The sequence below is a fragment of the Rhynchophorus ferrugineus genome, unplaced genomic scaffold, assembly GCF_030347505.1.
Source record: "Rhynchophorus ferrugineus isolate W39M unplaced genomic scaffold, kcgeb_rfMv2 rfM8, whole genome shotgun sequence".
NCBI classification, from domain to species: Eukaryota; Metazoa; Arthropoda; class Insecta; order Coleoptera; family Curculionidae; genus Rhynchophorus; species Rhynchophorus ferrugineus.
Window position 1 is genome coordinate 33,216,595 of NW_027472587.1, and position 23,346 is coordinate 33,239,940.

Sequence of the window (23,346 nt, forward strand, 5' to 3'; positions counted from 1 at the left end):
TCGCAAACGTAATAATTAAATAAGACTAAATGGGAAAAAGTTACTTTATACAAAGAAATGTTAAAGCTGTAGCGACCGCTACGACCTTCTAGACAACCACGTATTCACCTACATCAAGTTCAATGGTTGGCAAAGCTGGTGGATTGGTACTATGCGGTTCCATAGCGGTTTTGTACTTTCTTTACCTAACCTAACACCCTGTCGATCATCCCGTCGAGCACATGTATCATTTAACATCGAAATAAACAAGTTTTTATTCAATCATTGTTTTCAGTTCGCGTGTAAATTCCTTCCACAAAATAGTAGTGAGTGCTCGGACAAACAATCGCATTGACAGCCACACATTCCGCCCGAGCAGTCGAATATTCCTACAAAACCATTGAATAGTTAGGTTAGGCTGTTTACCAGACCAACCTAACCAGACGAATATTACTACAATTGGTGACCCTGACGTGGTCGAAGTTCTTGACAGAGAAACCAGCTCAACAGATGCCTCTCGAGGGGTGCTCGACACGTGCATGGAAGAATAGCACGAGAAACCCATCAACATTACATGGTCGACGTTATCCCACGAGACTAACGTGATGGACGAAGACCACAGAAGCCCATCATGCATGACATCAACGCATGAACACCCTTGTACTACGAAACGGGACAAGTAAGGCATCACATTTATAGGTACCCTCAAACAAATTGGAATGCACCAAGACGAACGACGTCCTGCTACTCCTTCGATGACAGCTGATCTCGTAAAACTCCTGACTAACGATGGATCCTCGTCTTATAAGTAGTCATTGGGAGATTGATTGCGTGATTGCGGGTGCACTGCGGGAACCTGCACCACACGGAGGTACGTTCCACGGCAGCTTCACTAGGAGGGGAGTAATGTAGCGACCGCTATAACCCTTTAGGCCACCACGTATTCACCTACATCAAGTTCAAAGGTTGGCAACGATGGTGGATTGGTATCATGCGATCATAGATAAATAGAGATTTAACTTTATAGGAAATTTTGGGGAAATGTTTCGCAACGTTCAACATCTAGATGTCTAGACATTTAACTTATTACTTGCTTCAATCGCTACGCTATAAGTTGTGACGGGATCTGATTGGTTCACTTCCTTCCTATGGTTCGTTTGATGTTTATTTATTTTGAACTACATTTTCAGTATGGCTGATATAAGGAATAGTGCGTTTAGAGATTATATTATTAGTTCATTAGTATATACAAGTTGGTAATATAAAAAGTAAAGTGAATTATCGATCTAGGAGGTGTTATGTACCCGGATGCACATATAGTAAAGAAATTCGAAAACGTTTTTGTTCGAAGAAATATTTAGCTGTCATTAAAAAATAGTTGAATGATGGACGATTGTATATAGCGTCAAAAAAGTTTATGATCGTTGCAGTATGTTTTGTTGTTGTAAGTTTATTCATAAAATAATAGCTCTCGAATGCGAATCTATTAATAGAGAATTAACCGTTCAATGCACGAGGAATTTAGGTGTAAAATTTATTGCCCAAGTAAGTGTCATCAATTTAATAACTAGAAACTAACTAGAAAAAAGTGTGATTATCCAAATAAATATATTGGCTTAAAGCTACTTAACCAAGATAGTTTATTTTGGATCCAGTTCATGGATTTAGGAATAAACATCCTAGGATAGTATGTTTTAGAAATCATTTGATGCGCTCAACATAAGTTAATTTTTTCACCTCGTTGGCCTTTAGGAAATTGTGAAGAAGAAGAACATGAGGGCTTAAATAATTTACATTCTATACTAACGGGGGATGACCCTATAACTTCAATTTCAGATGTTTCTATTGGAATAAATGAGTCAAGGCATTATCTTATGATCCAGAAAATCGTTTTATTATACTGTCAGTAGGTCTTTATATTTTAAACTCTTTTGCTATTATATCCCGCGATAAACTACTTAATTGCACACTACAGAATGATTTTCCAGATAGAATATAATAATAGATTAAATTGATGGCACCAAACAAATATAGAAAAGGGAAAAGATTGAAGAAATAATTTTTATTTGTTCCAAAGTTCTTTGTTTGTGACTTTATATGTATAATATTTATATTATATACATATATTTATTTTTATAGATTATATTTATTGTATTCGTTGAATTAATAAATTTATTTCAGAAATTAAATTGTTTTTATTTAAATTTTATTGGTCTATTAAACGCGAAGTGGGGGCTGTCACGTGCCGCACCTGCATGGCAAACTTTATCAAAGAACCAATCAAATGAACTAGCGAAATGATTTTTTATAGGTGCCTATAAAGTAGATTTAAATTGGTCAATCAAATTACTGGAGTAGCCAATAAAACGCCATCTGGATGCTGGGCAAAGCAAATCTTTTCGCCAGAGATCCCTATTGAGTTGACTCGCTATTACTCTATGCACGCGGTTCCCGGCTATAAAAGACCACCACGGCGACGTCTCGCTCTCTTTTCTCTTTTTATCTACCCATTGTAACAGTACCACTTCCATATCGCTTCCGTACTTCCTTTACTTAACCGAACACCCTGTCCATCATCCCGTCGACCTCATGTATCATTTAACATCGAAATAAACAAGTTTTTATTTAATCAATGTGAATTACTTCCGCAAAAATAATAGTGAGTGCTCGGACAAACAATCCCATCGACAACTACACATTCTGACCGACCAGACGAACATTCCTACAAAACCATCGAATAGTTAGGTTAGGCTGTTTCCAAACTTGCCGAAAAAGCGATGTTAAACGCCTTAAACGATTTCACAGACACACATCACATAATCCCGAACGAACAATTCGGTTTCCGTGCTAAACATTCATGCCTTCATCAAGCTGCCCGCGTCGCAGCAACTATCCGCCAGGCAATGATAAAAGGTCGAAAAACAGGAGCCGTGTTCTTAGATGTCTCCAAAGCTTTCGAGCAAGTATGGCACCACGGTCTAATATTTAAAGCTAAACAACTAGGTCTACCGAGTGACCCAATATCCCTGATAGATTCATACTTGGATGGTAGGTCCTTTCAAGTGAGGATATGTCTCCTCTCGTAAACAAATCTCCGCAGGAGTCCCGCAAGGCGCTCCATTAGCCTCAGCCCTATTCAACCTCTATATGGCTGATTTCCCGCTCTACAAACTTTCCTACACAGCATTTTATGCAGATGATACCGCTTTCTTCACAACCGGATACTGTCCCGAGGCAATACGCAATAGAGTCCAAGTACAACTGAATCAAGCGATAGCGTGGTAGAAATTCTGGCGGCTTCAGATTAACCCGAGCAAAACTCAGGCTATTCTGTTCCACCGCAAGAAGGAGTTTGGAGGGAAAGGAAGTCCCTATCCCTTGGCTCCAGAAGGTCTCATACCTCGGTCTCCGATTCGACCGCAGATTTCAATGGTCTGCCCAAATGCAGCACTCCATTTGCAAAGGAAATGTCGTGTACAGCCTATTATTTCCCCTACTCTGCAGAAAAAGCAAACTTCTAATCCCACAGAAAACGACTCTGTATAAAATGCTAGTCCGTCCAATCTGCCTCAATGGAGCACAGGTGTGGTACAAGTATGTCTCGGAGAGACACCTTGAACTACTCCAAGTGTTCCAATCGTGTGTTAGAGCCCCATGGTTTATGAGGAACGTCAATACACATCTCGAATCAGGTATCCCATTTGTGAAAATTTCATAAACATGCTCAGTGTGAGGTTCTCCATAGGAACCTTAGAACACGATAACACCTTAATAAAATCCTTACCCGTCCACAAACCCCGGTAGTAAACAAAATACGACAGTCCCAGTCGTAAGTCAGGGTCTCTGACGTCCGCAAAATAATCATATCCCGAACCTGAAGCGACATCAGCCGAAGACCATTTGGTTCCAGCCGGTCAATCTAGTAATCGAAAAAAAAAAGGTTAGGCTGTTTAACAGTTATATTCATACTTCGCATTTTCGCCAATAAACTTCGCTGATGAATACCAGCAACCATTTAATATACTGGACAAAAATTTAATCATCTAATTCAAACCCTATGGAACTAATAACGGTAAAAAATTTTGTAGAGTTCGACAGCCCACGCTAAAATCCGACAATAGCCTTTAAGCCTGGAGCAAGAAAGAATCCCGTCCGTCCATTATTCGATTGTGCGCGTTTCCCCGGGACACCTATCCGATTCAAAACAATTTTTTACGGTAGATTTGGCAAAAATCTCCACTGCTAAAAGATATAATCAAACAATTACGCTACCTCTCTCATAAAATTACAAACGGCTCGGATCGTGGAAAAGGGATTTTCGTTGCCCGAAAATAGACAGGGGGCAAATTGTGCGTAAAATTGTCAGATTTATTCCCAAATCGATTCTTATTTCGATCAGAAGCTTTTACAGTCCGGTTAAACGCCGGCTAGTTTCTACCTCGAGTTCTCTATATTTGACTTGATCAATATCTCAACAAGAAATAGCTCGGTTTTTGCTTCAGAGGATTTCGTTTAGATGATTTATAATTACTTTTAAGAGGATGCCATCCAACTGTTTAAGAAAGAAATGGAAAAAATAAAAATTGAACCCATTTTCATAGAAGCAACTCAGTCGGGAATGTCACTAACAAAGAGAAGAAACTAACAAGCGCTATTAGAATTAAATCCATACGTTTTTTAGTTAGCCCTAAGCCTCAAAAGATACGTGTATAAATTTGATAGCTGTCGGATCGTTAGTTTGTGAATTATAGCTTTTTGAGTGAAGCAACTTTTGTTATTGCGAAAAAAATGGATAAAAGAGTTTCGCGTGTGTGTAAAAACTTGGCTTGATGTCGAGTTGCCCCAGGAAAATCAACCATCAAGGATTGATATACTAAGTTTAGACGTGGTGAAATGAGCACCGAAGACGGTGAACGCAGTGGACGCCCAAAGGAGATTGTTACCGACGAAAACATTTAAAAAATCCACACAATGATTTGGAACGACCGTAAATTGAAACTGAATGAAATAGCGGACACTCTAAAGATATCAACTGAACGTGTACATCAAGTGGGTTCCGCGCGAGATCACTTCTGACCAAAAACAACGACAACAACAAACGAGTGTTTGAAGATGATCAAGACAAATAAACCCGAGTTTTTTCGTCGATATGTGACAATGGATGAAATATGGCTCCATCATTTCACTCCGAAGTGATGAACCCTCTCCAAAGTGTGGGAAAACGCAACAGTCGGCTGGCAAGGTTATGGCGTCTGTATTTTGGGATGCGCATGGAATAATTTTCATTGGCTACCTTGAAAAAGGAAGAACCATCAAGAGCGACTATTACATAGCGTTATTGGACCGTTTGAATGACGAAATCGCCGAAAAACGGTCGCATTTGAAGAAATAGAAAGTGCTGCTTCACCAAGACAATGCATCGTGTCAAAAATCCATGTACTGGGCTTCGAATTGCTTCCTCATCCACCGCATTCTCCAGATCTGGCCACTAGCGACTATTTCTTATTGGTGTGTGCTCAAAAGAATGCTCGACGAAACTGAGGCCTATTTTGAAGCAAAGGTAGCACAAAAATGGTATCGAAAAGTTGGGAAAGAAAATAATTTTTTCCAAAAAAATCTTTCATTTTATCACTATATTTTTAGTTGCATTATCTCAGAAAACTGTTGAAAAGTAACTGCAGTTATCTCATATAAAAATAAAATAGTATTTAATGTCTATTTGTATGGGGTATGCAATAAGACATCAAACCAACTAGTAATCCAACGTACCTAAAACAAAGTTCTACGATTAATTGCCAATGTCTATCGCTATATAACCAACGAAGAGCTGTACGATGACCTCGAAATCAAATGGATACACGAAATCAGAAGAGTGAAGCGAACCAAGCCACACGAACTTTAGTGTATAAGTATATTCTTAACATTAGCTTAAGCAGAATATTTTTATTTTAATTTGGGAAATACATACTCATGTATAATCCCGTACTCCCCTTGCTTATGCATTAATACAAGTACAACAGAACAAGTAGTGTAATAATTAATAAAAAAAATCTCGTTCTGTTTGATTATAGCTAACGATTTCAGTTATTATTTTCGCTATAATATAATCGAAAAAAAAAATGATTTCAAAATATATAAGTCTCAACACTTGATAGACATTCGGATATTAAAATTAACCATGATTTATCAGTATAAACAAAAATAAAACGAAAAATAAAAATTAGTTGATATAAAGTTTCATACATTCGATTATGTCAAACCAATCAGGGGCTAATCATTCGCATGTTTCAGATTAAATTATCAATTTACACATTAAGCATTTTCATTATTTTAATGATGCTCATTTAATACGGAGACTCAGTAGATTTTTGCTAGTTAAGTGGCAATATCTACGTAATGACATAACATTTTACATTAAAAACCCTTCTCACCTGTATTTGTTCCACCTGTAAATATCCATGCTCCAGTGGATCTCGCGGCTTTCAACAAGCCCTTGCGTAAAACTTTCTTTAGCTTTGGTGGTAGCTCGAAGTTAGCTTTACCTCCTTGTATCGAAATCAACAATTTCGGCAGTTCTAGGCCCCATTCTTTGGTGATTAGTTGCATCAAATGATCCGGTTTGGTGTCATGGGCCACACGAATGTACTGAAACGAAAACACTTCATTATAAAATTGACTTAAATTAATGAATTTAAGCAGTTTTATTAAATACATTGCGCTGCATATTATTATTAGTCGACTTCAAAAAAGGAGGAAGTTCTATGTTCGACTGTATTTCCAAAGCACGTACAATGTTTTCACATATCTAAAACATGTTATCCAAAATAATCAAATATTTGTGTAAAATGTTATTGCTGAGCTGATGCGACGGAAAACACAACACCTCAACGGTTAGGAGTGAGATGATATTTTTTAAATATTATGGGGGCGCACAGATAACTACTTTTACGAAGATATTTAGGTAAGCTGATGAAGAAAGTAGGGACCGGACCGCTATATCCTTCAGGGTTTTTAGTAAGGGTTTTCTGACCAAAGTCGTTCAGTTCGCTTTTTAAGCACTAACCATATCATATGAGAAGCCGTAGAAATATTGCAGACAACTGCCTGCATGGTGTAGTAGTTAGAGCGTTCAAATCACACGCGGAGGTTGCTGGTTCGATTCCCGACGGGGGCAACGATTTTTTGTTATTGTTCTAGTTTGTTTAGAACATTCGTCAAATCACCTAGACTAGGTAGCGGACCCCGGGGCCTGAAGCGTTCCTTATTTTCAATCACTGTTTCTTAATCCTATTTTTCCTTATAAAGACTGCACCTTTACTTGCCCACCCATTGTTATACTTAACAAAGTAACTGCGTAATTTGTTGAGTAAATATCTAACACTAAAAGGAGAAAAATAAAATATTTAAAAAAATTAAACGACTTCAAAAAATAAATAAGGAACTCACTAACTTAACTTAACTGAAATTTTTAATATAAAAAATACGTTTTCAAATAAAATATGTACATAATAATCGTTGTAATAACTAAATAAAAATGAACAAAAATCTTATTTAACCTATCTACTACACGTATTTTATATTTTACTATATACACACAATTTAGCTTAATACCTACCTAAACCTATTTATCTATTTACAATATTATTTAAACTATTACCAACTAACTTTTAGTGAGTTCGTTATTTATTTTTTAAAGTCGGTTAAATTTTTTTAATATATATCTTTTTCATAGGTCGTTTGCTAGGTCTGACAGAAATCACAAAATATCTGACCGTATTAAAGACGGACTTATAAATGGATTGAATGTTTTTGATATGTATAAGATCAAGCTTTTTAATATTTTTTATATTATTAAAGACGTAAAATACGATGAAAATAATTTGTAATTTTTATTTTCAAACTACACTAACTGTTAACTGACTATTTGAAATAATATCTTGTATTATTTGTTCAGAAAGTAAATGTTTTGCGGATTTTTAAAATTATTTATTATAGCAATCTAGAAAATTTATACTAAGTTATTTGTCTTTATTCTATTTTCGTACTGTTTAAAATTACAAAGTACTTATTCTAGTATAAATACTTTAGGCTTAACATCTATGTCATTGTTTTTAATGTACACTAGAGTGTTACTAGCAACTTCACTAAACTAAATCAAATTATTTTACTTTCTAATCCAATATCTTCTGACTAAGTCATCATTATTTCAGAGTTGGAAAATCTCAACATTGATGTACAATATTGATATAGCAACAAAAATATTTGGCAGTACCTTGTCTTGGAATTTTTGTAGATATTTCTGTTTTTTCATTCTGTACACTCCCGAGTTGAACACTATAAATCCACACTGGATTCAAGACTTGTTGTTAATTTAGGTCAAAAACTTATTATATATTAACAAGGCTGAATATTTACCCAATAACCAGTACATTTGTTCGTACTTCAGTACTGTATTTATTACACGGGACTGCTAATATTGTTAGCAATATTGTATAGCAGTATTGTTTTAGTTCTAATTAAAAATAACATAATCATGTCAATCATAAGTGTTCTTTACCTGTTATATCAATGTAAGAAGTATACGTATAACAACTTTGTAACCTGTAAAAAACGTAATATTGATGATTGTTATTAACGATATTAAATTCTTTGAATCGCGGGCTTGGCACCCATTTCAAAGTGATAACATACAGCTGGTACTAGTTAAAATAATATTGTAATATTGTAATTTGTTCATAAATAGGTTTAGGTAGGTATTAAGCTAAATTGTGTGTATATAGTAGAATATTAAATACGTGTAGTAAATAGCTTTTTTTTAAATTTTTATTTAGTTTTTTTTTGTTCTACAACGATTATTATGTACATATTTTATTTTAAAACGTTTCTTTTTGTGTTAAAAATTTAAGTTTGATTATTTTTTTGCTTTTTAGTGAGTTCCTTATCTTTACGTTTTCAAGTCGCTTTAATTTTTTTGTTAAAAATATTTTTTGATATAAAACGCCAGCAGGTGTAATAAAAGAAAATGTTATGATGGATATTTTTCTTTATGTCATCCACTCACACACTTTCACTCAAATTACACTTCATTATTCATCATTTGTTTACACAATTTCTGTTTTTTACCATAAAACTTGGCCATACGAAGAGGAATTTGTAATTTCGACGTTATAATGTACTATGCGACCTTCCTGGAAGCCCGGTTAATTGAATCGGTCATCATTTTGCGACAAGGGGTAAAATACAGCGACTTCCTCTTTGTCCGGGGATGCAGCAATTTAATTTCTGTTTAAATTCGGTCTAGGAACACGGCAATTTTTCTTTTCGGTCCTCCCATAAAGAAACGAAGACGTCAGCATCAGCGGCTCTAACTAGATTGCCGTTAGAAAATTTGCCTTCGGTCTTTATTTATCAGGTGGTTGAATGTATTCGTATTATCTTCTGATCGAGAACGTGTTGTTATTTGGACACAACTTGCGTTGTTTACAGTGACTTGAAAACTGTGGTCTCAGTGAAAAAATTAAATGATCGAAATGAATGGATTCGACGCAACGATCAAAAATAAATTATTCGCACTAACTAACATAATAAAATACTAAATGTTTAGCTAATATATTCCAAACGAATGATATAGAATCTAAAATGGATACAACTCCTGCTTATCAGCCTGATGTAGCTGTAAATCTGATTTCCCCAATGAAAGTTGCCACAGAAATTGATAACCTCAATCCTAAAAAGGCTTCTGGAATTGATGATATTTCATCTGGGTTATTGAAAGAACTGTCACTAAAGGTATTCATCATATTGACATATATATTTAATGCCTGTTTGAGACTAAAACATGTTCCGGAATGTTTTAAAGTTGCTCAAATAATTATCCTGTTATTTCGCTGCTACCTGCGACATCAAAATTATTTGAGAAACTCCTGTTAAAACGTATTAAACCATTTATAGAAATACTATAGGTTTCCAGTTTGGATTTCGAAATGACTACTCAACAATCGACCAAGTGCACGGGGTAACAGCTGTTGTTGAAAAGGCATTCGAATAAAAGAAATACCGCCCTGTAATATACCTGGAACTCTCGCACCTTTTACAAAATGAGCAAATTGCTATCGCGGTATGATATCATTTAGAAAAAACACTTTAGAATTTAGTACGAAGGGACATTCCCGCACTTTAAACCTTCCGATCGAAGTTGCCAGGATAATGACTTGGACCACTCCTGTATCTGTTCTATACTTCTGTTATTTTCGATACCATTTTTGTAGTACGATTTGTCCTTTGCTTCAAAATAGACCTCAGTTTCGGCAATCACCTCTTCATTCGATGAACATTTCTTACCAACAAGCATTCCTTTGAAATCTGAGAACTGTAATAGTCGCTGGGGGCCAGATCTGGAGAATACGACGGATGAGAAAGCAACTCGAAGCACAATTCATGGATTTTTGCCACGGTTTTCACTGACTTGTGACACCGTGCATTGTCTTGGTGAAGCAACACTTTCTTTTTCTTGAAGAATGCGGTCGTTTTTCGGCGATTTCGTACTTCAAACGGTCGAATAATGCTATGTAATAGTCGCTGTTGATGGTCCTTCCTTTTCATGGTAATCAATGAAAATTATTCCATGCGCATCCCAAAATACAGATATATAACACAGCCATAACCTTGCCAGCCGACTGTTGCGTTCTCCCACGCTTTGGAGGGGTTCATCGTGTACAGTCCACTCGGATGACTGTCGATGGACTTCGGATTGAAATGATGGAGCCATGTTTTATCCATTGTCACATTAAAAACGCGGGTTTATTACGCTTGATTATCTTCAAACACTGCTCCGAATCATCAACTCGTGGTTGTTTTTGGTCAAAAGTGAGCCCGCGACACCCACTTTGCAGAGAGCTTTCTCATACCCAAATATTCGTGAATGATATAAATATACGTGAAAATACAGTACACATTCAATTGATATCTTTAGAGTGTCTACTACTTCATTTAATTTCAATTTACGGTCATTCAAAATCATCTTGTGGATTTTTTTATGTTTTCGTCGGTAATAACCTCTTTTGGGCGTCGACTGTGTTCACCGTCTTTGGTGCTCATTTCACCTTATCTAAACTTAGCATAGATGGTTGATTTTCCTGGGACAGTGTCCGGAAACTCGGTATCAAAGCCAAGTCTTTGCTTCAACTGTATTTTTTCCCTTCAGAATATTTTATCAACACGCGAAATTAATTTTTATTGATTTTTTTCACAATAACAATAGTTGCTTCACTCAAAATGCTATAATTCACAAACTAATGATCCGACAGCTGTCAAATTTATACAGGCATCTCCTGAGGGTTGACCTGTTATATCTCTACCTAAGGCTATAAAAAAACTACAAGTAGCAGTCACCAAAATCTACAAATGGACTAGAGAAATATGGAAAATACAGCTTAATAGCTTCAAATCTTCCATAACTTCCATAACTCCTTTCGTCCCATAGACAGTTTTTTGTCATAAACACAAAAATTTCTGTTTTGTTACGGCGTTTGCTTCCGATTATAAGAGAAAAACTGCAAAAGTTAAAAAAACCTTATTTACAATAAAACTTATTGATTACAAATATTAGATGGACATAAACGATTAGTGACGACAACCTTTACACTGTCAAAGTGGCACCAAATGTGTGCTGTCTTTGACTAATAATTGAAATGTTCTGTTTAATGACGACTGTGATGACGACGACTTTTATTTTTCATAATCTAATAGAGTATTGCTTCAATTAAGTGCTCTATTTAATTTTTCAACATTAGTTAATTCCTTCCTCCATTCGTCTAACGACAGGGTCAATACGACCCGTTCTTGCATTGATTTTAATTCAAATTTTCGTTACAGCATCCAATCAGTCCATTTTCATTATCGACCCTTGTTTAATCTTGAAGGGATAAAAAATTCATCGCTCTGTAAAAGTGGCAGAATGAAGGGGGCAGTCCTGGCCTAGGGGTCGGATTTCAATAATCGTTCTCACCTTTAAAACGCCAACGTTGACGTTTTATCGATTTCCATTAGCGCTGCAGCGGCAGTGTTTCATTCGAATATATATGCCTTTTGTGGTTTTGCACATAACATTTTGCAAAATTACAGCAAAATTTATGATACTGATCTATTTATTATTCAAGTACTCGTTGAGTTTTATAATTTTTGTTCTTTTTTAAATGTTGAGGCGTTGTTTTCTTCTTTTATTACCAAAAAGAATAATAATCGCAGTGTGCCGGCTCGGTTGGCGCAGTGGTAAAGGCGATAGGACGATAGTCGGAGTTTCGAATTCTGCTGGGGCATTTGTGATTGTCCTAGGCAAGAGTGCAAAATCCGACAAGGAAAATGATCCCAGTTACGCCAGTAACCAGGCTGGGTAAAACCGGATGCCTTCTCGGATGACTTCTAAGTTGGTCACTCGCCAGTCGGTAGGCTTAATACTGAGAACCGTGGATTGTTGAACTGTAGGTCCAGTCCAGATAAACCCATAGTTGGTAAAAGGAGATTTATATATATATATATATATATATATATATATATATATATATATATATAAATTATTGCAGCGTGAAAATATATGAGTTTTGATATGTGTAAGGAGGGAAACATTTCTATTCTACTTGAAGAATAAGAATCCTCAAGAAGAAAATCTACTACGGTGCTAACTACAATGGTGCTTTGTATTTTAAATTAAACTAAAGCTGTAAATACCTGCTACCACTTCGAAGCATCTGTCTTATTAAGAAAACGACTAAAGGGTTATCCGTCCGTCCGTAAAGGATTTCTCTGAGATATTCATCCCAATTTCGCTTAGGGTACCATTTGATTTTTATCCTTTCCGACCTTGCATTCCATTTGTTTTTCCTGTCTTGTGTCCTCTATGCACTGTAAGTGTTGGTCCCCACCAAATGAGTTGTCTCCATTCTAAATACTCTGCTACTGATTCAATAGTGAGGTATTTTCTTATTTCTTTACTTCTTATACGGTCCATATTTGTTATACTCCTGACTCTTTGATCTTTCTTTGACAATACCCACGTCTTGCAACTGAATGTTTGGAGACTTCCATTTTAGGTTTGAGTGATATATCCTTTAATTAGTTTGAAAATTTATATCTTTCCGAATTCTGACATTCAAACATGTTCTTTCAGCAACTTCAGTCTGCAAAATTCTTCAAAACGTTTGTGATAATAAGGGGGTTATAAACGTTGTTTTAGCCCTTTGCTTGTTTTGATAAATTTTAAATCGTTTCTTAATTTATTATTTGTAATTACACTGGCTGAAAATGCCGAGGCTAAATAAATAGTCAGTCACAAACAGATAACGTCTCTAGTCAATAACTTCGAAAAGGAACAAGGTAATGGGGGCCCGATCTTACCAGTAAAATGCGTTAGAGAGTTAAGTATTGATACTAGTAAATATTAAGCTGCTGGGGTTTTAATGGAAATATTTTTATTCTATTGCAGCTGCACTGAATATTAGTATGACTACAATCTCTCAAAAAAAGAAAAACAATATAATTTTGGACTGACCGAAATGAAAGTGTTTTATATATACTTATATCTTGATGTTAGTTTTATTCAAGATTACATTAATGAAATATAAAAAACGGTGAGTAGTTTTTTTAATATAAACATAATTTAATATAAGTATTTTAGAGATAACTGTTAGTACGGAAAGAATCCATGGAAAACTTATGGATGTACAGTTCTTTGAGGGATATAAATTATCACGTTAAACACTGTTGGGAAACTTCTCCCTCATCCGGACTATCAGTTACTAAAATCGTATCTTACTGATCGACATTTTATTGTAAATCAAGACGATGAACATACCGAATTACATCCCGAATATATATGTTCCGCAAGGTTCTGTATACGGTCGATCTGCCCACCACAAAAATAGCTACTATGCCCACATACGTAGACGACACAGCAATCTTAGCATCTCATGAATATCCAGTCACAGCATCAATAAACCTACAAACCCACCTGGAGCAAATACAATTATGGTTGAAGACATGACGAATTAAAGCCAATGAAATAAAATCCACCCACGTAACATTTACCCTGCGTAGAAGAACATGTTCACCAGTGAATATTAATCATCGTCAACTCCCCCAAGCAGAGCATGTTAAATATCTTGGTATGCACTTAGATCGACGCCTAAACTGGAAGAAGCACATCCTTTCTAAATGAAAACAACTTGGACTTAAATTATATCAAATGTACCAAGTTATCATTAGATAACAAGGTATTGCTGTAGGAGCCTATACTCAAGCCCATTTGGTCATATGGAATCCAACTATGGGGTGCCGCTAGCAAATCTAATATATCCACCATTTAACGGTTCCAAAATAAAGTGTTGCGTGTCACTGTTGATGCTTCGTACTATATTTCAAATATAAAGTGATACAACGCGATATTCCTCTAGAACCTATAACGAGTGTAATCAACGTGTTTGTGTGAAGTACTTCGAGAGAGTATCAGTGCGTCCCAACGTACTAGCTAAGCAGCTAAATATGCGCCCTGATAGTGAAGTACGTAGACTAAAACGTTTAAGACCACCTGACCTGATTACTGGACACACATAGACTTTAGAATAAGCTTTAGAATAAGACTAATTAATTAAGATAATATTTAATACTCCAGTCACAGCATCAATAAACCTACAAACCCACCTGGAGCAAATACAATTATGGTTGAAGACATGGCGCATTAAAGCCAATGAATCAAAATCCACGCATATAACGTTTACCCTGCGTAGAAAAACATGTCCACCAGTAAATATCAATCATCGTCAACTCCCCCAAGCAGAGCATGTTAAATATCTTGGTATGCATTTAGATCGACGCCTAACCTGGAAAAAGCACATACTCTCTAAACGGAAACAACTAGGACCAAAATTATATCAAATGTATTGGCTCATTGGGCGCAAATCCAAGTTATCATTAGATAACAAGGTATTGCTGTATGAGTCTATACTGAAGCCCATTTGGATATATGGAATTCAACTATGGGGTACCGCTAGCAAATCTAATATATCCACCATTTAACGGTTCCAAAATAAGGTGTTGCGTGCCATTGTTGATGCTTCGTACTATATTTCAAATAAAGTGATACAACGCGATATTCCTCTAGAACCTATAACGAGTGTAATCCAACGTGTTTGTGTGAAGTACTTCGAGAGAGTATCAGTGCGTCCCAACGTACTAGCTAAGCTGCTAAATATGCGACGTGATAGTGAAGTGCGTAGACTAAAACGTTTAATACCACCTGATCTGATTACTGGACATATGTAGAGTTTAGAATAAGCATTAGAATAAGTTTAATTAATTAAGATAATATTTTATACAGAAGATTGCTTAATGAAGTGATTTTCTACATGCCATGTATATATAATATAAACAGAAGAAATACTTATTGCCAATAGGGCAGATTGTGGACTCACGAAGAGTAATAAAAAAGATATATTTAATACAGGAGATCGCATGTACATATAATAGAGACATAAGGAATACTTATTGCCTATAGGGCAGATTGTGGAATCACAAAGAGTAAAAAAAATATTTGTTGAATGTCAATTGTTAGATCAGATAGTATTTTAAGCCGGGGCGGGTTGTTAATATCTAATATTGAAATGTTAACTAGTACTAACAGGTACTTAACATATTATATTGTTACTATAATACAAATATTTTCATAAATAAAAATTTTAATTAAATTTAATTAAATTTAAATAAATTAAATTTATTTAATTAAATTTAATAATTGGATTAAAATATATTTTATATATTTAACGCTAAATGTTGCCGCTTGTGGTATGTTTCGTAATGATACATCAGACAATTTGGAAAGACATCACAACTGGTGGTGTCTTTCCATGTATATTCTTGTATAGTCGAACATAGATGATTGAATTTTAATTGTAAAACTGATATAATCTAGAAATATGATTATTGAATACAGAAGAACTATCTACCTGTGCCTTTGAGGGATGGGGACCTCCTTGAAACTCCAATGTTCCATAGGCGTCTGTTGGATAAGCTATCGTACATCGACTTGGGTACCATATCTCGCCCTGGGCTATCGGGTTCGAATCAGTTAGAAACTTATGTTGTTCCAAAGTCCTTCCGCAGCAACATCTGCAAAAAGAAACACAACTTTTATTCACTAACTTTTAACTGATTTATAGAGTATTAAATTAAAAAGTTGGGGGGGCCCTGAAATAATACTTCGAACATTAATTAAAATATCTAGACATCAATTTTTCGCCAGACGCAAAATCTGGGGATAAAATCGAAGTCCTTTTGAACTTTCTTCGACGAAAAATGCATATTAAATCAACTAGGTAAAAAGGCACTGCAGCAGATGGTGCTTACAATCGATCCTGCCGATATGAAGCATATAAAATTTTCATTTGAGTATAAAAATATTCATAAAAATAGTTCTTGTTCGACGAACATTCAAATATTTATAACAGATACATGAATGATTAAAAACTAGCTTCATATCACTACATAGCATAAAACAAAGTCGCCTTTTCTGTCCCTATATCCCTATGTGCGCTTAAATCATTAAAACTACGCAACGGATTTTGATGCGGTTTTTTTCAATAGATAGAGTGATTCAAGAGGAAGGTTTATATATATAATACATGCATAATATACTAAGGCAACATTGCTAATTTTAGAGGTTTCTAACGTGATGTCGTAAATTAACCTATTTTTTAGGCTTATTTAGCAATTAGCAAAAACGCTGCCTAACCCTACGAGTTAGATCAAATTAATGTACTACAGTATTGTACACCATAAAAAGGTCTACAAAAAAGTCCGCGATGGTATATGTTTATCTTTTAGGGATAACCCACATTAACCATTTTTATTGTTTACTTTTTACGTGAGAAAATGGCTTATTTACGAAGCTATTTTAAGCAATACGGCATTAATCCTTATCGAATTAAGTACCTTAAATACAGTGTGCAATTAATATAGATCAATATGGTTCCTTACAGCATGTAAATTAAACAAATATTTTCGGAGATATTACAAATTTAAAATTTTTTAAAATGTGTAATGTAATAAAAATTGTATGAATTTAGATATTCCAAAGATAGCAGGAAATCTTCATAGTAAGTATAGGGGAAGAGGAATTGTTTTACTCCAAATTTAATGCGTGCAGGCCAAGGGCAGTAATGAATGAACCAAAAATATTGGATCGATTTTAATCATGTTTTCATTGAGTGACATAGGCATATATATTTTATGCCCGTGCAAAGTCGGAGCGGGCCGCTATGTTTTTATATACAACGTTCATATTTTTTCTGTAGTGTATTTAATTTAGTATCAGCATTGCACCCGTGCGAAGCCGGGGCGGGTCGCTAGTTAACTTATATAAATCCAATAATAATATGAGAACATCTAATTAAACTGAATTAAGTTTGAATAGTATTCACTAAAACTTATAGATAAATAAAAATATTAGGCCTATAAATGTATTTTATTGAAAGTATTGTCCATCGATAGCCCTTTTTTCCATCTTTTAGGGAATTTACGGATTCTATCTCAAACGAACTTTAGGGTAAATAATATGGCTCGGTGAATGGAGGTAAAATGAAATGAAACAGTGAACTAAAGAAATTAACTAACAGATTTTCGCAATATCCACTTTACTGGCCAGATTCTAGAGTTTCTTTTTAGGATTGAAAGCCACTAGAAGTATATTGATATATATGTTCAGTCCACAATGATTCTATTAAACAATAAAATCTAGTTGTAATGTATTTAAATATTTATTTCAACCATAAAACCTTGCTTTTCGTACAAGACAATAAAACTTACAGAAGAACCTAGTAAAACTATTTACAGGCCATTTAGTAGTTTGCAGGCTCATGAATTATGTTGAAACAAATAAAAAAGTAAGCTACAAGTTGTAGATAATGTACCTTAAAAGAGTTCAGCAAATAACAAGGTGGGTAATAAAAATAAAAGGACCTAAGAATACACTGACATAGAGAAGGGAAACTTTTATTTAAGAATTTTATTCTTATTAGTTATTTTCTTTTAAGTTCCTGTTTTGACATAATACTATTAAATTATTTTCCGTAGGTTTCACTACATACTTATAGGTACAAATTAACTAAAATAATTTATGACAAGAATGACAAAAAAATCTTTTGTCTAATTACATTCCGGTTTTTCACAATCACAAGTATGCATTGTTATGATTCGACACATATGCCACTTTATTCTATTTATATTAGCATCAAAACTATGCAAGTTACGTTCCGCCAAAATAACAGCATTACAGATTTATAATTTTTGAAAATGTCGAATTGTTTTGTATCTGAAAACGCTCATTTGCGGTACATATTACTTTTCTTGATTAATCAAAAGAAAAACCTGCTGAAAGTCGATGCTGTTCAAGCTAATGATCTACTCTGAGCATTCTCCAACCATAAGAACATGTAAAATGTGGTTTAGACTAAGAATTTAAATGTGGCGTTCTCAACGTTCAAGACAAAAAACGTATCGGTAGGTCGAAAACGTTTGAAGATGCGGAATTCCAGGAGTTCATTGGATGATGACCTAATACAAATTCACCAGCAATTGGCAGAAAATTTGAATGTGTCACAATTTGTGAACAATTACAACTGATGGGAAACATTTAAAGTATGACAAGATCGGTGCAAAGTTAATTGATTGAGCGGTACTTAGAAAAATCGTCAGCGAAATGCTGCTTCAAAGGTTTGAAAAGAAACCATTTCTGTCATTTTGCTGCTAATAACATACATAAATTGCCTAGAGATGGGAAAATTGTAACTATATCTATTGTAAATAACGTATTTTCAGAATATTTACTGGTTAGTCGGACGATACTCCGAACTTGATCTAAAATCAAAGAGGTTGATTTATAAGACAATTATAAAGCCAATTTGGACGTATGGGGTGTAAATATGGGCTTGCACTACAAATTCAAATCAACTAGTCATACAACGCTGTCAAAACAAGGTTCTTCGAATGATTACCAATGCCTATCGCTACGTAACCAACGAAGAACTGCACGGTGACCTGGAAATCAAATGGATTTGCGAAGTTATCCAAGATTTCGCCTTGAAACACGAAAGAAGATTACTAAATCATACTAACGTGGGAGCAATACAACTGCAGGACAGCGCGCAGGATTTCAGGAGATTGAAGCGAACCAAACCATACATACTTATATAAAGTGTATACCTTTAGTGTAAACTATATCTATAAGTTATTATAATGTTATAATCGAGGAATACATAGTGATGTATTTTCTCGCACTCGTCTTGCTTGTGAATTAATCCAAGTACAAATGAAAAGTAGTAATCAATTAATTGTAAATTACGATTGTATTAATCGTATCTAATAAAGATCTTATAAAAAAATATTAATGTTAAATAGGCATAACTTCAAAATTATAGAGTTATTTGACAGACAGTATGTTTATGAAAAAAAGACGAAAAATATTAAGCAGTGTTATTTTCGGCGTAGCCCAGATACTTATTTATCTACATCCCTCTTATTTAAATTTTAAATGGTAATGTCGCTGGATATAAAGAAGCGTTGTTCAATATTTTAATTTTTATGCTATATAATTTCATGCTTTATTATTTTCGAAATTATCTTTTGACATAAAAGTTTCTCTTTTGTTTCGTGAGTTTGAACGTGAAATGTTTAATTTAATTAAATATTAAAATTTTCCCTCACATCAAAATGTGCAATACTGAAATAAAAAGAATCAAAGAATCAGGACTACTTAAATATTATTTACAGAAATACGTAAAGAATATGGAGATACTTTTATAGTTGTCTATAAAAAACACATGATATAGAAATATATTATAAAACTTGTATGGAAAAATTCAAATGAAATCAAACTCAACATCGATTGTACTAAAATAAAGTTATAAGAAAGAGTGATCTTTTAATTAGAAATTCACAAAGGATAACAACTAGGGGAAAAGGTGTACAGAAATCACTGAACCTAATCTGAAAACCCTCTGCTACTCAACAGAAGACGCTTTTGTAAGTCCGTTTAACTGAATTATAAAGAAAAACCAGTATTTTCATTGTATCAAATTTAAATTAATACAAATTTTGAACAAAAATGCTGGAACTGTTTCCTAGGTAGTCTTGGCTAAATAATATAATCTTTCGTGTCCAAACCCATTTTCATTTAGAATATTATGTAAACAAGCAAAACATCGGATATTGGGTCGCTACTAACCCAAAAGAGAGCCAACAAAGCCAACAAAGATTATTGCACAGTCCATCTGTTTGCCGCGTTTTACGTTTTTTTGTTGTCGGCCAGAGAGAGAGGTTTAAAGGGTTATTTTATACAAACAATGAAGCCTGCTGAAATTATGAATATTTTGATGTATACATATTTTGAATTTTAGAGAGAATTTATTCATATTAATTTGAAGCCTTAATTAATATGCCATTTCAATGACACATTTCGACATTTCTAGAATTTTTATGAAGAGTTTTGCAAAAAAACTGGAATAAATGGTAGTCGGATGGACCGAGGTTTGGATTATACGATGGACTCATCAAGTCTTCCAGTTTGCTGTGAAGGAAGATAGGGCCCTTTACATACATTCAATTTGAGTCATCTTATAAATGTTGACAGTAGAGTACATCAAACATTTAGCACTAATATTACTGGTGCTATATTGCAGCCCTTTGTGAAGCTTCTCCCGGCTTCGACCACGACCTTTTTCGCTTATTATTGTCGTATGAAATTCACTTTTCATTGTTCGTAATCATTCGCTGCAAATAAGTCAGCAACAAAATATGACGAAAAATACTTTGTGGAACCCCCATTTCCAACACGCAGTAACTTTTAATTGGGTAAACCAATGAGGCTTGTTTTATATCCTGAATGCTTTAGGAATGTTTATCTTCCAAACAGCGTTGCCAACTTAGTGGGGAACTCTCCAATTTGCAGGAAATCTCATGTTGATTGGAGGTTTATAGGGAATTGATATTGTTCTATAGGACATGGCAAGAATTTTATATTACAATGCCGTCAGATATTACCAAGCGATTTGATTTCAGTGATCCTTTATTTTCTTTTATATCCACTATAAATCCATCAGAAGCTCAAAAGCCACAAATTAAATCACTGACGCCAGTGCTGATGCGACTTTCAGTGCCTTGCTTAAAAATTTAGTGTCCTTAAACATTTGAAAACAGAGAACCGGAATAGAGTAAATGCAGGTACTGTAGTACCTTTAATGGCAATAAGAAAAATATAGAAAAAGGGATATATTATTTATAATTATATGCGTTATAATTCATAACTATTTATGATATTTTAATAATATTTAAACTTTTGTGACTATTTATTTTCAGAGTTACCCTGTTTAAAATAATTTTGAAAGAAATTTATGGAGAATCAACAAATTTGTCTCCTGAATTTGGGGAATTTGACCTAGATTATTGGGGAATTTAAAAAATTGCCATTGGCAACCCTGCCTTCAATCGCCCTATAATATGGCTCGTTGATTAAATATTATTAGGGGCTTTAGAATAAAATAGTGTTAATTATATTTTAAAGTAACAGAAAAAGACGAAATCACTTTTTCTTGAACTTTATACAACGTAGGGCAAAAGTCCCGCTACCATTGAAGCAATATCCGCTGAGTGGCAATAATGAAACGATTATTTTCAATAAATATTGTCACTATTTCAACTCGTTCTTGTAGCGTAAATTTAGACGTCTACACAACACAATGGTTAAAGCTAAACCGAGCTAAACGTCACATAACCAAGATCAAAATCAATCAAAATGGTAGCGGGACTTTTATGATGATAATACAATTACTTGTTATTCTAATTCATAAATTCGTTTTAGAATCAGACAATATTTTCCTTCTCATTTCGTTCTAGTTAAAAAGAGACGCAATGCTGTCTGATTAGTTAGAACACAATTGACACAATTGTTGATTGCAAAATTCTTGAAAGCAATAGTGATAAGATAACCTCTTATCTAACTCTAACCTATAAACTATTGTGGATGGAGTTTTTAATAACTGTAGTTTTTATATATACTATAATGTTAAAATAAATTATATTTGATTAAAATTATATACATTTAGATTTATTACTTTGTTCCAAATTAAAACTTTAGTTTAATTAGTAAATGCAAGAAATTTAATGTGATGAATGATAACAGGTCAATTGAAAAGTCCCCGGCTTGACACATAGATAGCGAAACGATTATTTTCAATAAATATTGTCACTATTTCAGCTCGTTCTTGTGGCGTATATTTATCCATAATAAAATTTAGACGTCTACACAACACAATGGTTAAAGCTAAACCGAGCTAAACGTCACATAACCAAGATCAAAATCAATCAAAATGGTAGCGGGACTTTTATGATGATAATACAATTACTTGTTATTCTAATTCATAAAATTATATTATATTAAAAGAGATATCTAAACGGTCCATATTTAATTCATTTTTTTCGCATTGATACCTGATGTTTTCGTTTCCCTTTTGCCCTCGTGCCGTTTATTTAGGGCGAAAACAGTCGGATTTTAACCAAAGGGGTCGACTAATTTTTTGAATCACTTATCCGTGAAACGGCCTCAAACGCGGGACCGAAAATGCTTTTATGAAGCCGCCGGCGTAAAAACACACGACCCGCGCGACTTTTCGACCGTCAAAAAAATACGAGAAAATATGGGAATGCTCCTCGATATGACGGTGGATTATATATAATGTAGGCGTGTGTGAAAAATTGAAAGAGCACTATTTCAAAGTACTTTTTTTCCGGCTGTATGTAATAAAATACAGATTCGGCTTAGTATAAAATATCTATTTTTCTGAAGAATGTATACTATATAGCGTTCTTTCAGTTGGGATGGGCCAATGTTGGTATCTTGTAGTAGTTTGTTTTGATATACAAATAAGGTTATATGGATTGATATATATATATATATATATATATATATATATATATATATATATATATATATATATATATATATATATATATAGTATACATATCTTTAACTAGCTGTTTATAAACATATATAACTATAATGTTAAAATGAGTGGTTACAGAATCCTAGTTTAGTTATGAAAATCATATTTACGCAATTTTTTCCTTTTTCCAGGATGACCAGCTAGAACCAAATTGTATTTTGCTGATGTCGCTTTGGGGTCGGGATAGAAAAGTTTTGGGGGCGATAGAGACCCCGGGATACGATTGGGTTTGTCGTATTTGGTTTAACTAACTGGGTTTGTGGATGGGTAGGGATTTGATCAGATTGTTCTCATGTTGTAAGGCGTCAAGGTAGAAGCTCACACT

General features: G+C 34.3%; 1 protein-coding gene across 4 annotated transcripts in view; it reads right to left on the bottom strand.

Moving 5' to 3' along the window:
* Positions 1 to 23,346, bottom strand: part of Trpm (Transient receptor potential cation channel, subfamily M) — a 245,845-nt gene that overhangs the window by 41,546 nt on the left and 180,953 nt on the right. For all 4 annotated transcript variants that reach the window (XM_076411944.1, XM_076411942.1, XM_076411943.1 and 1 more), the window contains 2 exons: positions 15,975 to 16,137; positions 6,411 to 6,624 (listed from right to left, as the gene is read on the bottom strand). In XM_076411944.1, coding sequence (XP_076268059.1) covers positions 6,411 to 6,624; positions 15,975 to 16,137 — 377 coding nt within the window. The remainder of the gene's footprint in view (positions 1 to 6,410; positions 6,625 to 15,974; positions 16,138 to 23,346) is intronic.